This window comes from Pterocles gutturalis, unplaced genomic scaffold (assembly GCF_000699245.1).
Source record: "Pterocles gutturalis isolate BGI_N339 unplaced genomic scaffold, ASM69924v1 scaffold628, whole genome shotgun sequence".
NCBI classification, from domain to species: Eukaryota; Metazoa; Chordata; class Aves; order Pterocliformes; family Pteroclidae; genus Pterocles; species Pterocles gutturalis.
Window position 1 is genome coordinate 63,081 of NW_010117701.1, and position 13,951 is coordinate 77,031.

Here is a 13,951-nt window from a genome sequence, read left to right on the forward strand (position 1 = left end):
TAAGAGGCTTCTGTAGTGGTCTCAGTGCAGTTGAACATGTATATTGCTGCCTCTGTGGAAGAATTTATTTTTCATTAATCTTGCCAGCAGAAAAACAGACTTCTGAGTTATGGGATTTTTTGTCTCTATGCAGCAGTGTAGTTCGATGAGGCCATGAAACAGTACAATTGCACATTTCCTGGTAGGATTCTTTTTTGAATGCTTAGTGTCTAAGAAAATAATCTAAGAACATAAAATGAAATAACTTACACAACGGGAAATTGGTTTCTTTATAACAACAGGGACATCACTATTGTGCACATATGCTGTCAATGCTTGGTGATACTTCAGGACTATTGTCATATATTTAGAAAATATTGAAATACTGATTTAGCTCTCCTGAGATTAGCAACCTGCTCTTGTCAATGCTGACAAGTGATGGAGAGACCACACTGAGATAGTCCTGCCTGAGGTTCAAATATTGGTCAAGATTGACGTGCAGTGATCATGTCCCTTTATAGCTAGTTGCAAAAAAAGCCACTGTTGCGGCTGATAGCTAAGGCAAAAAACAGATGTACCAAATTGCAATTTCCAAATCAGGATTATATCTCAGAATCCCCAGAATGAGAAGGAGCCTTTAAACTCACAAAATACACAAGGCCCTTTCATGTTTTTCCCAGGAAGCCTGGTCTTGCAGATGTTTATAGTTTGTGACATTATATATCTGCACCTTTCAACATTTAACCTACATGGATTTGGGATTATGCTGATTTATAAAGCCATCCACCTGAATCTTCTATGATCTGTTCATTTAGAAATATTGAATTTTCTGGTAAGGTTGCCTTAAAGTGATGCTTTGCTTTTTTAATTTTTTTCTTTCCATGTAAGAGTACTAAGTGATTTATGGTTGCTGTGGTAAAGCTTGGAGGAGTCTTTTGCTCAGGTGTGAGCACGACAGCTCCAAGCCCGTTCAGGACCGCTCCCTATTCTGTTTCCCTCTCCTCTGTATCCACATGTCCAAACTCCACTTAAAACCTTGCTGCTACTACTGAAAGTGCATGTCCTCTTGCAAATCCTGGAGGAAGGCATTAAATTTATTCTCTCCTCTCTAAGCTTTTCTGGAAGAGCATTACCATGCCTATGTGACTAAGCTTTTAGCTGGAATAAACACTGAAAAGACAGAAGAGAGCAGAATTGCTGGATTTTTCCTCTTCCAGTCAGAAAGCCTGGAAGAGCTTCTAGTTGTTGAAACTATCCTCATAGAAATACGTGTTCATTTGATTATGTCTACCAAATAACATTGTTTTTTAAAAGAGATGCTTAAGTTCCACTGGTAGATCACTTCAGTTTGGCCTGCAGGATGACATAAACATGTTGGTAATTTTTAGAGGATACCTGTTCCCTGCTGATGCTCAGCAGGTCTTTTATTCTCACACCAAACTTCTTCCAATGAACCCTGTCAACAAGATCTGTCAGGTGCCCTGGGGCAGTGGTGAGTGTACCTGCTCCAGAGCTATTCATTGCACCTTATTACAGTTCTAGAATGAGTTTTATAAGTCTCTACAGCAGGAGGTAGCAGTCTTCTAAAAAGCAGTGTGCCAGATGGTACCTTTCTCTCTCAAATTAGAAGTTAAAAATACCAACAGGAGCTCAACTCTCTGCTTCTCAGGTTTATGTGAGCAATTATCAGAGCATCAGTGTCTCATTGGCATTTGAGGCATCAGTTCCTCCTTAGTTCAGCATTCAGTGGAGTCACCAGAGTGGGAGCTGATTGCCTCCCAGAGGTGTCTTCTCTGAAGATCCTACAGCTGCCAGTGCCTTTAACTGCTGCACAACTCAAGCATGTCCTTGCTTTGAGGTCAGCTCTATGAACCACTGCCTCCTCTTCTTGAGTATCAAATGGTGCACTTCTCCATTGGCACTGAGGTCCTTGCAAGAGTTTGCCCCTGAGATAGTCACAGTTTGGAAACAGGTGTCCCAGGTGAAAAAGTATTGAGATCATTTCCCTGTTCTGTGGTTTGAAGTCTACCTCTTCATTTTTCCATTGCCTTCAGCTGCAAGCAGGATGACCTGCAAACCACAGATGTTGCGAGGAGACTTACTTATGGGGGTGCTATCAAGTTCAAGTGATCAAGATTCAGATTTTCAGTCTTTTACAAATCCCTTTTCTACATCTGGGCTACGAGGACAATATAGCCTTGGACTAGGAAGGATAGGACTCCTGCAAGAATTCACCTGTTGAAGGACTCAGAAACCTCCTGAAAGAAAAGGGTATATTTCACAAAGAAATTTAGAGTAGCTCTTCTAGTGCAGAAAGATCTGGCCTAAAGCAGTGCACAAAGATCTGGCCTAAGGCAGTGCACATTAATCCATATTTGATATTCCAGGAACCAGTATGGTTTCTCCTGGGAGTAAAGAATTGGAATGATCCATGTTTGAGAAGCAGGAAGGAAGGAGAACAGTCTGTTTTATGTAGATTGAAACAAACACATACTGTGGAGTTTGATAATGAAGTTGTACATGTCAGTGAGATGTCAGTGAAAATTTTGTCTCCATAAGATGAAAATTTTACTCCTAGACGTGCTGCTTTCTAATAAAATCACTATTAATTAAATTTCCTCTCTACATTCCATTCAGTTATCACTGGACAAAATCAGACAATTTCTATTAGCTATTTCAAAGAAATCAATTAAAGAGTTCTAACTACCATTTTAAGTCACGAGCTTTTGTTATTGAAGATTATTATTTTTATTAACATTATCTGCCATGTCTAGCTTTTGCTTGCTTTAATTTTCATTGTCAAATTGAAAAATAATGTTTTGTTACAAAAGGAAATCTATTAATTCCTAGTAAAAATAGATTGAAAGAAAAACATTTGTAAGGCTTTCTACCACTTTGTTGTCACTTTTCTGTTGTAAATGAAAAATGCAAAGAAATGAAAATATGAATACAATGGGAAGGAGAATTAAATTTGTTCAGATACGCAACCTTGTGAATTCCTCACCACTTTAGATTTGCACCCAAGGAAAGCATGCAGCAGCCCCTGCATTGTTCAGGTCCCCCAGCCTGGGGACATGGGCTGAATGTGTTCTGGCTCTTTCAACCCTGTATATCTGGATTTCCTTTTTTCTGTAAATAGGGTCTTGACTGGGTGTGCAACAGGAAAACAACTGTGCAGAGTTCCTGGCACTCCCAGCTGAATATACTCTTGGTATTTCCAGCATACTTTTTCTTCATGTTCACTTTCTTTATACCATTAACCTCAGCGAAATGCAGTACTGTTCACTTCCTGCCCCAAACTGTGCTCAGCATTCCTGAGTGTCATTACACAAGCATGAAGTTCATGCCAGAGTTTCAGTTTTATGTGCAGATGTATCTATAAAAATAGCATTTTATGATCTGAATTGACTGGAGATTGTAAGAGATACCTAGATTCACATACAGGTGGATATGATAAGGACTTCCTGATAGTGCAGGTTGTAAAATACAATCAAAACTTGTCTTAGAAAGAGCTCCAGAGAATAAAAGGTTTCTTGTATATGACTCGGTAAGTCAGCTGGCAGAGACCTTGCACAATCTACAGGGCACAATTCTCAAGTGCCCTGCTTTAATTCTGTCACACTCTGTTCTTTTGCATGTCCCTGGGCACACAGGAATACCACCTGCATTGTTTTTCTTGCTAGACTATGGTCTGTTCAGCAGCCCTCAGCCCTGGTATGGTGGGAACAGCTTGAGCAAGGTAGAACGAGAGCAAGATGTTACCCTTCCTCCACAGAAACATGCTTGGCCTTTGTATATAGCTAATGTATGGCTAGTTCCCTGAAGCACATAACCAGTTACACAGGCATTGCAACGGAGCATACATGCCTCATAACTTTTTTAAATACCGTGTTACCAGGTTGCTGCTTAAATTTGGAAATTAATTGTATTGAGAAAGTGCCTTCAAAATTTTAGAGAATGAGAATGAGGCATGACTTCTTTTTTTTACCAGGGGAATTTTATAAAAAGGATGTAGGATTTTAGGATATCTTATTGTTATTCACGTTCTAAAGACTTGTATGAGCAGTTAACATTCACCTATTTCAATGCAGTCATTTAAAGTCCAGGCATTTATGACTTTCAGTCAGTCAAAGTTCAATTAAATGCAGTTGAAGTGTTGGAAGTGACTGAAATTGGTAAGCTGTTACAAAGAAATGCACAGCAGAGTCCTGGTGGAAAAGCTGCAAAGACAGTCCATAGCTGCCTTTGTGCGTATTTGTAGCCAACTGTAACATGGGCCAGTTCTCCAGCATGCCTCAGAGCATTGTAAAACTTGATCTAATGCACATGGCCTGCCAGCAGCTGTGAGAGTCCATCTTTGCAGCCTGGTGCTTTCCCTCATTTCTGACAGTATCCCTGATGTCAGAGTTGGGTGAGGTGGCACAAGGACACACACTAGTTAGTGAACCTCTCAGATGGCAGGGCAGTGGGGCAGCCCTACTGCAGCTGAAAACCATGAGCTCTTACCCAAACCAAGCATGAACCCTGTCTTCTGACAAGGCTGCAAATAGATGTAACCAAGCCTCTCCCCAAGAAATCCCCAAGTTTTATTTCAGAAGACAGTTTTTATGTCAAAGCAGGAATTGACATTTCTGTTGCTGAAAGTTGTTCCTGCTAATAATATTGTCCAAGTTAGGAAGGAATTGAGCAATGGCTCCTTCTTCTTTTGCTGATAATAGGAAGGTAACCAATTACCTAGCAAACAGCAATTGGGTTTGAAAAGAGGAGTTTCTTTTTTTTTTTTTTCTTTATGCTTTGTTGTTAAATTTCCAGTATCAATAGCATAATACCAGGCTGGAGAATTCTCTAATATCAACCTTTAAATTATTTGGCTTACAGTCATAAATTTTGAAAGAGCATTGTTTAGAGGGGTAGCTAATTGGGTGTTTACTAAATAGTTCCAACATGGTTTTATGGGTACAGTGATTTTTTATAGTTCCCATGAAGAAGACCTGATTTCCCAGCTCAGCTGTTACAGTAGCTGTGCCAGCTGCTGAATTCAAAGATGTAATTCCCAATAAGAGTGATCTGATAAGTGATCTGAAGCTTCCTACAGAATCTTTCCCAGATGTGCTGTATGTGAACGTTGTCTGTCTGTTCTTTAGGAGGAAATACGTCCGCAGTTTGAAGCGAAGTACTCCAAGAAAGAACGAATGAACCCCATATCCGGGAAGCCAGAGCCTTATCAAGCATTTGCAGATAAATGCAGCAGACTCATTGTTTCTGCATCTGGAATATTTTTTATGGTTTGAGAACTTTTGTTTATTTACCAGTTGAAAAAATACAAAATAACCTTATCTCTGCTGAGAGAGTATGGTGATAATGGATATGGTTGCTTGAAAGTGAAAGAAGCTCTAGCATGTTTACTGCAGGCTGAAAATCAGTACATAGCAAATCACCTGAGTTTCTGTAGAGTCCTACACTTGTTTACTCTTCACTGAGTCTCACAGGTAGTTGAGTCCTTTTTTCAAGGCTATACACAGCATGCTATATGTAGTGACACTATCACGTTTAGGCATCAACTTCAGCTGACTGAATTAGCTTGCTGATGCCTTGCCATCACTGTGTAGACAGTGCAGAGTGATGAGGAGAGATGCCATGGAAGAGGCAGTAGTTCTTTGTAAACTCTACAGAGAACCTAACTAAGGTGCCTAGAGTGCTTAATGATGGTAATATGTCCTAGTTTTTCAGTGTATTAAGGAGGTAAAGAAAGAGGGTTCATATTCCTAGAGCAATTGAAATGGAGAAGCCAATGTTCCTTGTCTAAAATGAAGCATCTCTCCCTTCCAAAGTCCAAAACTAAAGGCAGCAGCATAATCTCTCCTAACAGAGAGCTGCATGCATTTCTGCTGAAATGACCCCATCCTCTAACTTCACTGAAGCTGTTATTCACTGTTGCTCACATGACAACAGCAGTGGTAGGACTAGTCTTGAAAACACAGCTGGCATCAACTTACACCCTCATGGAATTTCCTAGGGCTTTTCCAGGAGGCTAGAAAACTACATATGTGTATAACTCCAGGAGCTCTGGAGAGGTATGTGAGCTAGTCCAGCAACTTTGCATTTGAATGAGATGGGAGGGAACAGGCCAGAAGGCTTGTAAGAAACAGATGGCTTCAAAATTGTCCAAAGCAGTCTTGGACAAGAAAGGCAAGAGCATTATTGAGATTAACTGTGCTCTGGTATGTCAGGTGGATGGACAGAGACACACAGAGAAACACTGGGCACGAGGAGCCAACGTACTGTCTGACTCAGCCCTTGAAGATACATCTGCTCAGGACTGCAGTCTCTGCTCAGAATTGATTGTACACCTGCAATATTTTGCATTTTCCCTGCATTTTTTTCAGAAGCAGGGACAGTTTTCACTCCCTACCCTTTGCAAAGGCAGTCATTAATCTTCTTAGCCTACTGACAGATCTTGCTCAAAGCGTCAGAGAGAGTAGCCTTGCTCTGAACTGCATGCACCACAAATTGTCCCCATTACAGTCCTTGAAACAGGACAAGGATTATTTTCACTGAAGATATTTTTTGCTGCTGGCATAGCGTGAGCTTCCAATGAGTTAGAAAAACTCTTAATTTTCCCCCACTCAGGTAAAAATATTCCTTAAAAATTACGGCTTTAAGCACAAGAGGCAGATGCTTGTCAAAACTTCGAGGTAGAACAGTTCTCAAAATTTTACAGCATTGACTCTCACAGTGCAGTTACTAATACAGCTTGAACCCGGTCCAGGTTAACGATTCCCTGTTAAAAAAGGAAAGTTGTTCTTCTTCCCCTTGACACTCTGCAGGGTATTCAGAGGCAGTCCTCTAGCTCAGTGACTTTGTAATGTTTCTATGTGCTGCCAGTGTGGTAGCAGAGAATCTAATAAAATAGCTCTTCACATTCACGCACACTTAACTTTTCTTTTTCATCTGCACTGGGATTATGTCAATCAGTTACTAATAAAATATGAAAACAGCTTGATTAGCATTCAGTATTTTCAAAATCATTCTGCCCATTCAATTAGCTTAGATATCCTTCAATTTTGATAGGTTTAAGTTGTCTATACATAACCTTGGAGTACACCTAAATTTTGCAAATAATTATGTCTTCCACTGGAGAAAGTCTCCCTCCTTATCTAATAAGGCAGCTAAGGTTCAGTTTCTATGAGATGCTACTTAACAATTGTTTGTACTTTCAGTAGCTTGCTAAACTGTGACATCAATTTGTCAGGATGGAAAACAGTTGCATGTGGAATATCAAGTGATTTTGTGGCCTGCCCCAGCTGCATGGCTTTCCCATTGTAATTGTCACATTTGCCGAACATCTCATAAGAGAAGAAATTACAAGAGCAATTGAGTTTGTTACCTTCCCTAGACAGAATCTTTCCAGAACTGTAGCAAGAAACAGCTTGCTAAGGTAGCTTTCCAGGGTTGTTGTTGAGGCAGTGATTATAAATGGAGACATTTTTTCCTCTAAGTGTGTAGTCAATCAAAGCACAAAATCCATCCCAAATATGACACCATCAAGCTGGGATATCAGCTTGAGACTAGCTTTTCCACATTGTGAAACATGCCTGCAAGGATAATTTCTAATTCCCAGAGTTGGCAACACTATTTCCCACATTAATGCTAAGGACTCAGAGATACATTTTCAAGAAAATGTTTAAAACTAAAGATTATTTTGTTTCCATATATATTTTCAATTATTGAAAATAAAAAGGACTTCCCAATAAGAAGAATATTAATGTTCAAACCTTTCTCTGGAATCAAAATGGATGTATTTTTCAAGTCTTTAATTTCATTTTTCTAGTTTTCAGAGCTTCAGGGAGAAGTTAACTTCTGTTCTATTGAAAGTTTTCAGGTTCTTCTCTCTGACTTTTTCTTTCTTTAGATCTGCGTGGTGATTGCTGCTGTTTTTGGCATTGTTATTTACCGTGTTGTAACTGTCAGCACTTTTGCTGCCTTTAAGTGGGCTTTAATCAGGAATAACTCTCAGGTTGCAACTACAGGGACTGCAGTGTGCATCAACTTTTGCATCATCATGCTACTGAATGTGGTGAGTAAAACTAACATATCCAAAGTTATACCCAAGGCATCAGATCAGTAGATATCTCAGTCTGCAGACCACCAAATGCTTTTGTTTCCTTTTTCAGCATTATTGTTTATGGACATCATTCACTCTTTATGTAAAGTACAATTCCAAACCCAAAACATCATTTAAAGCGTGTTTGAATATTTTAAAAAATATTTTAGAGAGACATGTCCATACTTCTGTTTTATCCTCTGCCTCTTTTTTCCTTTGATATGTTTGCAGGTTTCAGTCCATTTCATTAATATTCTTCTTTTTAATTAGTGTCTTGATGTTATTTTTTAAATACAGTAGCCAAGCTTAATTCTTATTTATATTAGTTTCGGTAATTCCAGCATCAGTTTTCACAGTAGTTAACCAGTGATGATATGCATTTATGAAACAATGCCCATATGCAGGAGAATTCCCTTTGGCTAGAAACTTAAGAGACTTGAGTAGATGACTTGTTCCATGACCTGCCTATGGCTTTTGCCAGGGTACTCCAGAGACATGGTCTGGGTGCATTATAGGGGGACTGGCTGAGGTCAGGTTATTGTTGTGAACTGGTTTGGAACCAGACTTGGAATAAAGACAAAAATAGGTAAACAGTATATCATAGATTAGATGGGGAATGAGTTTCCTCCTTCCGACGAGATGCAGATACTTCTGTATATTGCTGTGATAGCAATGTGTCTTCTATTAGTTGCTCTTGGCAAGAGGTGTATAGCCTTCTACTATCAGGTTTTTGTCAACTGACATTATAAGAATGCATTTTAATGGGAAGGAGGGATCAACCATCCAGGTACTGGAGCCGGGGTGGAGTATCTCCATCCACTCAGTAGCAAGTGTCTTCTGCAAAAGGTATGTTAGGCTTTGCTTGAGCAGATATGCTGACTTACTTCCGAGGGGAAGTATAAGATGTTATTTCAGGCCTGCACATTCCAAGTGCTTGGAGACTGCTTTCTTTCCTGTTTAATACCCAAGTGCTTCCATCATCTGAAAAATAGTGTTAACAGTCCCTCATTTATATAGTAGGAAATTCCAAGAGGCTTTGCTACAGGACTTCTCTTCTCCCTTTGGCATAGGCAAGACTGGATTGGTGACTAGGACAGTCTATCAAGAACTGTTGCCTTTCCTATGTTTTCCCTGAGGTGGGACTACAGGCTGAGAAAGGGCAGAAAGAAGAGGTAGAAGCTGTTATACTCTCTGAATTTGTACTGAGGGCTCTCTTCTTTTATGTTATTTTTGATTTATTGTTTGTTGTCTGCAGCTTTTGAGGGTTTTCTTTAATTCACCTAAAGCACACAATCACATAGAAGAAATAAAAAGAAAACTATATATATCTATGTCAGTAAAACATCCATTTCCAAGCTCTCAGTATAAGTTATTGTATATGCAGTGAAGCAGCAACAAAGAAATACTGCACAAACAAAATTATTTGGTTCTCAAAGAGTTTTACAGCTTAGAGAAATTTTAAAATAATGGAAGATAGCTTGAAGGTGCCTTCTGAGAAACTTTGTTTTACTTCCTAAAATACATCAAATAAATAGAGCACTGCAAAGATGGATTTCTCTAAGCCTTATACTCATTACCATGCAATAAACACCACAGCCTTAGATCTGGATATAGCTCATGGAAACAAATTATCCCCAAAATATGAAACTGCATGAGCTTTTCAAAAGAAGGACTTAAGAACATAATCCCTCACTTCCCATGATGGATTAATGTAGTTTACTTAAGGACAGTAGTGGGATTTCTTTTGCATTCTATTTTCCCCAGGATCAAATGAGGTAGTCGAATCTTCTGCAAACTGTGACTCAAGAAAAGTAGCAGGAGAGCAAGAAAAGATACAGTAATAAAACCAGAATGGGCCAAGATGTGTAGAACAGTAGGGAATTCACTGCTAGGAAGCCTGGAAAACCACCAGTGATTCTGATATAAGTTGACAACCTCTCTAAGCATCAGGGAAAAGGCCTAGACCACAAGTAACTTCTAGACTGAATGCTCTGAGAGCTAGGTACATACACTGACACATCCATCATGACAAAACAAAATGACCTTCAAGCATAATGTCCCCCAGATAATCCTGCAGCCTGACCTGGGAACAATCATTAGATTTACATGTGTTAATAAAAACTGTTAATTCCAGTGATATCACTCATAGAATATATGAACGCAGAACAGAAAATGATAGTAAACAAGGCCACTTGGAACTAGTAGTGATAACTGCAGTAGCAGATAATTAGATCCAAACATTGTTAATAGAATCTCTAACACAGTCTTACTGTTCCAGGAGGAATAGCAACAAAATACAGTTTTGGTACCCCCTTCTGCAGAGCAATGTATGTTTATAAAGTAGCACACTCCCTGCTGAGATCAGGATATAAACATTTAGCACTTTTATAGCTGCCCTTAAGAGATGCTTTCAAACCTAGAAGAAAACACCTTTGACATTACTTGAAACAAACCTGTGTACTCCAAAGACAGCATAAAGCTATTCTAAGCAAGAAGTGGTTGTAAACATGGATGAGATAATTCAGGATGACTTTAGTTCTTAGGCAGGCAGTTTGATCTGTAAATTGTACATAACTCAATTTAAGAAAGAGTTTATAAGGATAACTGCAAATGAAAAGAAACATTGCTGATATGCAATTTAGGAATAAGTACTTGAGCCTGAAATACGAGGAGCTTTGTATCCCTGTATGCGTCAGTGAGAGTTAAGGACATTCAGCATTTTGTGAGAACAGGCTCCGGAGTCATTTAAAGCAAATGCAAATCATTGTATTAATTTACACTAATAGTGATGTTGGTGGCGATGTACCAACAAAAGGGGTTCAAAACCCCTTTGCAATTACTAATTGTGAAAAGCCTCTGAGTTTTTGTAAGCTTTCTGAAGTTAGCAGTCTCCTGGAGAGTTTGAGATCATGGTATCTGCTAAGTGCAGAAAGTACAATTTAGGATTTAGAACAACGTCATTGACTCAGAGTAAGAAATGTGTCTGGTGTGGGGGATTACTGAAGACTTTTTCTGGAGTAACCCTGTCTCCCCAGTGTCTTTCCTTTCAACACTAAAAAAAAACCACAAACAAAACCAAAAAGCCCACAATACCAGAGCATGCTCTTACTAGGGTGATTTTTTTTTTTTTTGGTGAGATAAATGTTCCATAAGTAACTAAAACAAAAATCACAGTTTTGCTATTTTTCTGTTTTGTGTTTTTGGAAAAGTTATCTGACCCTTTCTCACTGTGTATATAAAATAGGGACAGTGACAGCATTTTTTCTCCATGTGTTGTGGATGGAAAGAGCTGACTATAAGCTTTAAGAATATTACTGTTCCTTGTTTGATTATATCATTATAGTATTATTACTATATAGTTTTATAATCATCATTATCAGAACATCACAGAGACCATCTGGACGTCAGATTTAACATGTAAGAGCAGTTACTCCACTTAGAAAGGAGTTCTGTATTTTTGAGCTGGTCATGTATCTAAGAGGCTGTTTCTTCTCTGTTTCAGCTGTATGAAAAGGTTGCTCTTTTCCTGACAAATTTAGGTAAGCAATGTTAAATACAAAATTGAATGATATTGTGCTGATTTTTGGTCCTTATACTGTGTTGCCATTTAAACTATCTGTATAAATATGAAAAATACTGATTAATTTGCAATCTATAGGAATTAATGTTCTTCTTAAGTTTATAACAAAGGAATACATAGACTAAGCTATAGTGACATTCAATCAGTGGTGACAATAGTCCCCCCCCTGCCATGCTTGGTTCCTGTTCCAACCCCTTACCTTGTAAGAAATTAAACAAATTGTTACCTTGGGGGAAACAGCATGAGTTTTCAGAAAGACTGAGTGCTCACAACCCCGAGGTTTTGTGAAGACCTGGAAATGGGGGAATCACTTCTGAAAGCCAATTTTATAGCTCGAAACTAAGGTGTGTATTGACTCAAACATATGCCATTGAGAGGGGCAGTAATTTGGAAGGAAAATAACAAGGTGATTCATCAGTTCTACCAGCACTTGCGCTCTAATGGTGTTCTAAGTTTCCACAGTCTTTTCAGCTCACCCATAAGGGTGATCTCTCTGCTAGAGTAAGGACAACATTTTTTCTAAGGACGGCAGGTACTATTACTTGGGTAGCAATAGGCTGTCACTTATATATCAATGGCTCAGGCACAGACTCTGGAGATCCTGATCATGCTGGAAGATTGCAGTAGTTGGTGGCAATTGGCAAGGGCTCCTTAGTGTCAAGAAGCCTGAAATGAGATTCTTGCTGAAGGCCTATTAAGGAAACCCTATTATGGCATGTGTAAAAGTGGTTTGAGGAGATTATTTTGAGCTTCTGCATACCTTTGTACATTGGTGATGTTCAGTAAGGTACTTTGGACCAGGTGGACAGATTTAGGTGTCTGCACAGAGGAAACACACAGCTGATTTTAGCTAGTGTCAGGGCTTTTCTACATATGGGAAGTCATAGGTGATGTGTTCAAAGCACATCTGTGTAAGATAGCATTTTATTCTGTTGTTTCTTATTAGACTGAAAATCCTCCTTTGCATGCTGTAAGTTTAAAATACTTTTACCATCCTGTATCCATGAAAAAGATACCTACTAGTTACTGTGGAGAAATATGACTTTCAAGTATGTGATTAGCGCAGGCTATGCCCTTTTACTCCCTGTGACACCCTGGGGACAGTAAAATATGGTCTAGAGACCTTGAAGCTTGATTACTATCTGCCAGGTTATCGTCAAAGTGGGTCTGCTTCTTGTCCCCTGTACAGAAAGCACTTGAATAAAACCTTGGTGGGTCAAGCTGTTCTGACAGTGTTCAGACTGCATTGTGGTTTTTACTCTGATGGCCTAAGTAGCTGATTTGAATGATCTTTATCAATGTAATAAGCTCAGAGAGGGACTTGCAGCAAAGCTGCATTCAGGATGTCCTTCTTCAGCCTTTACATGACCTTTCTCAAAGCTCACATCCGTGCTCCTCCAGAGCACTGCCGTTGTCTCTGATGGGCATGCAAGCAAAGCTTTAGCTGCAGCAACCTTCTTAAAGTCAAGCTTGTCCTTTCCACAGACTGGCATCAAAAATCCACAATGTTTTATTTCTTTCTGGTTAGCTCAATATGTATGTACGGGCATACACACAAACTTGGGTCTCTTGACAGGCATTTACAAATCTCCAGCATGGTTGTTAATTTATGGTCTGTTTTACAGTTTTGTTGATGAATCTGTTTGAAATTTCCTCATGAGTAGGGCAGCTCTGATTAAAGAGAATCTACTTTATCATTGCTGTTTCTGTACTTTCAGTACTTTACCGGAGGCTCCTTTGGAAGTAGTGTATGAGTACCACCATTACGATTCCTCCGAACCATGATTAGTACCTCCACTTCTCTTCTGATTATTCCTGTTCACAGCAATGATTGCCTAATAAAAAACTCCTACCAACTGGAAAGTAGTTCCAGGACATGGTACTTGCGTGTTGGCATAGAAGTTGCTAACTTCTGTCTTGAAATTTCTTCAAACGGAGATTAAGGGCCTACTTGAAGGGAAGGATATGACTTCCCCTTTCCCATTTGCCTTACCCATCCATTGCAAAATATTTTTTCTCAGTCTTCTGTGATGAGCTCCCTGGGACAAGGAAGGGGAGTCAAGCAGGGGCACTCCACTGATATGTGTCTAGAGTCCTTAGTTGTCACCATGGTGGGCAAATCCATTAAAAATAATTACAAGGAGGATTTGCTCCCATTCAGTGTGACAGCCCTAACAAAAAGGCACTTACGCAGCCTGTAGTCGGGTGCTTTCTGGCAATGTCATTATGGCAGGTTGCAGAAAAGGAAACAAGAGAAGAGCCTGAGCCTGTAAAGAACGCAGGAATCC

The 13,951-nt window shown here is 39.3% G+C and overlaps 1 protein-coding gene across 1 annotated transcript in view; it reads left to right on the forward strand.

The window, feature by feature from the left end:
- ANO4 (anoctamin 4) overlaps nucleotides 1-13,951 on the forward strand; it is a gene marked incomplete at its 5' end in the record, with an annotated part of 91,858 nt that overhangs the window by 57,846 nt on the left and 20,061 nt on the right. The window contains 3 exons of the mRNA XM_010075870.1: nucleotides 5,124-5,264; nucleotides 7,892-8,056; nucleotides 11,586-11,622. Of these exons, the coding sequence (XP_010074172.1) occupies nucleotides 5,124-5,264; nucleotides 7,892-8,056; nucleotides 11,586-11,622 (343 nt within the window). The remainder of the gene's footprint in view (nucleotides 1-5,123; nucleotides 5,265-7,891; nucleotides 8,057-11,585; nucleotides 11,623-13,951) is intronic.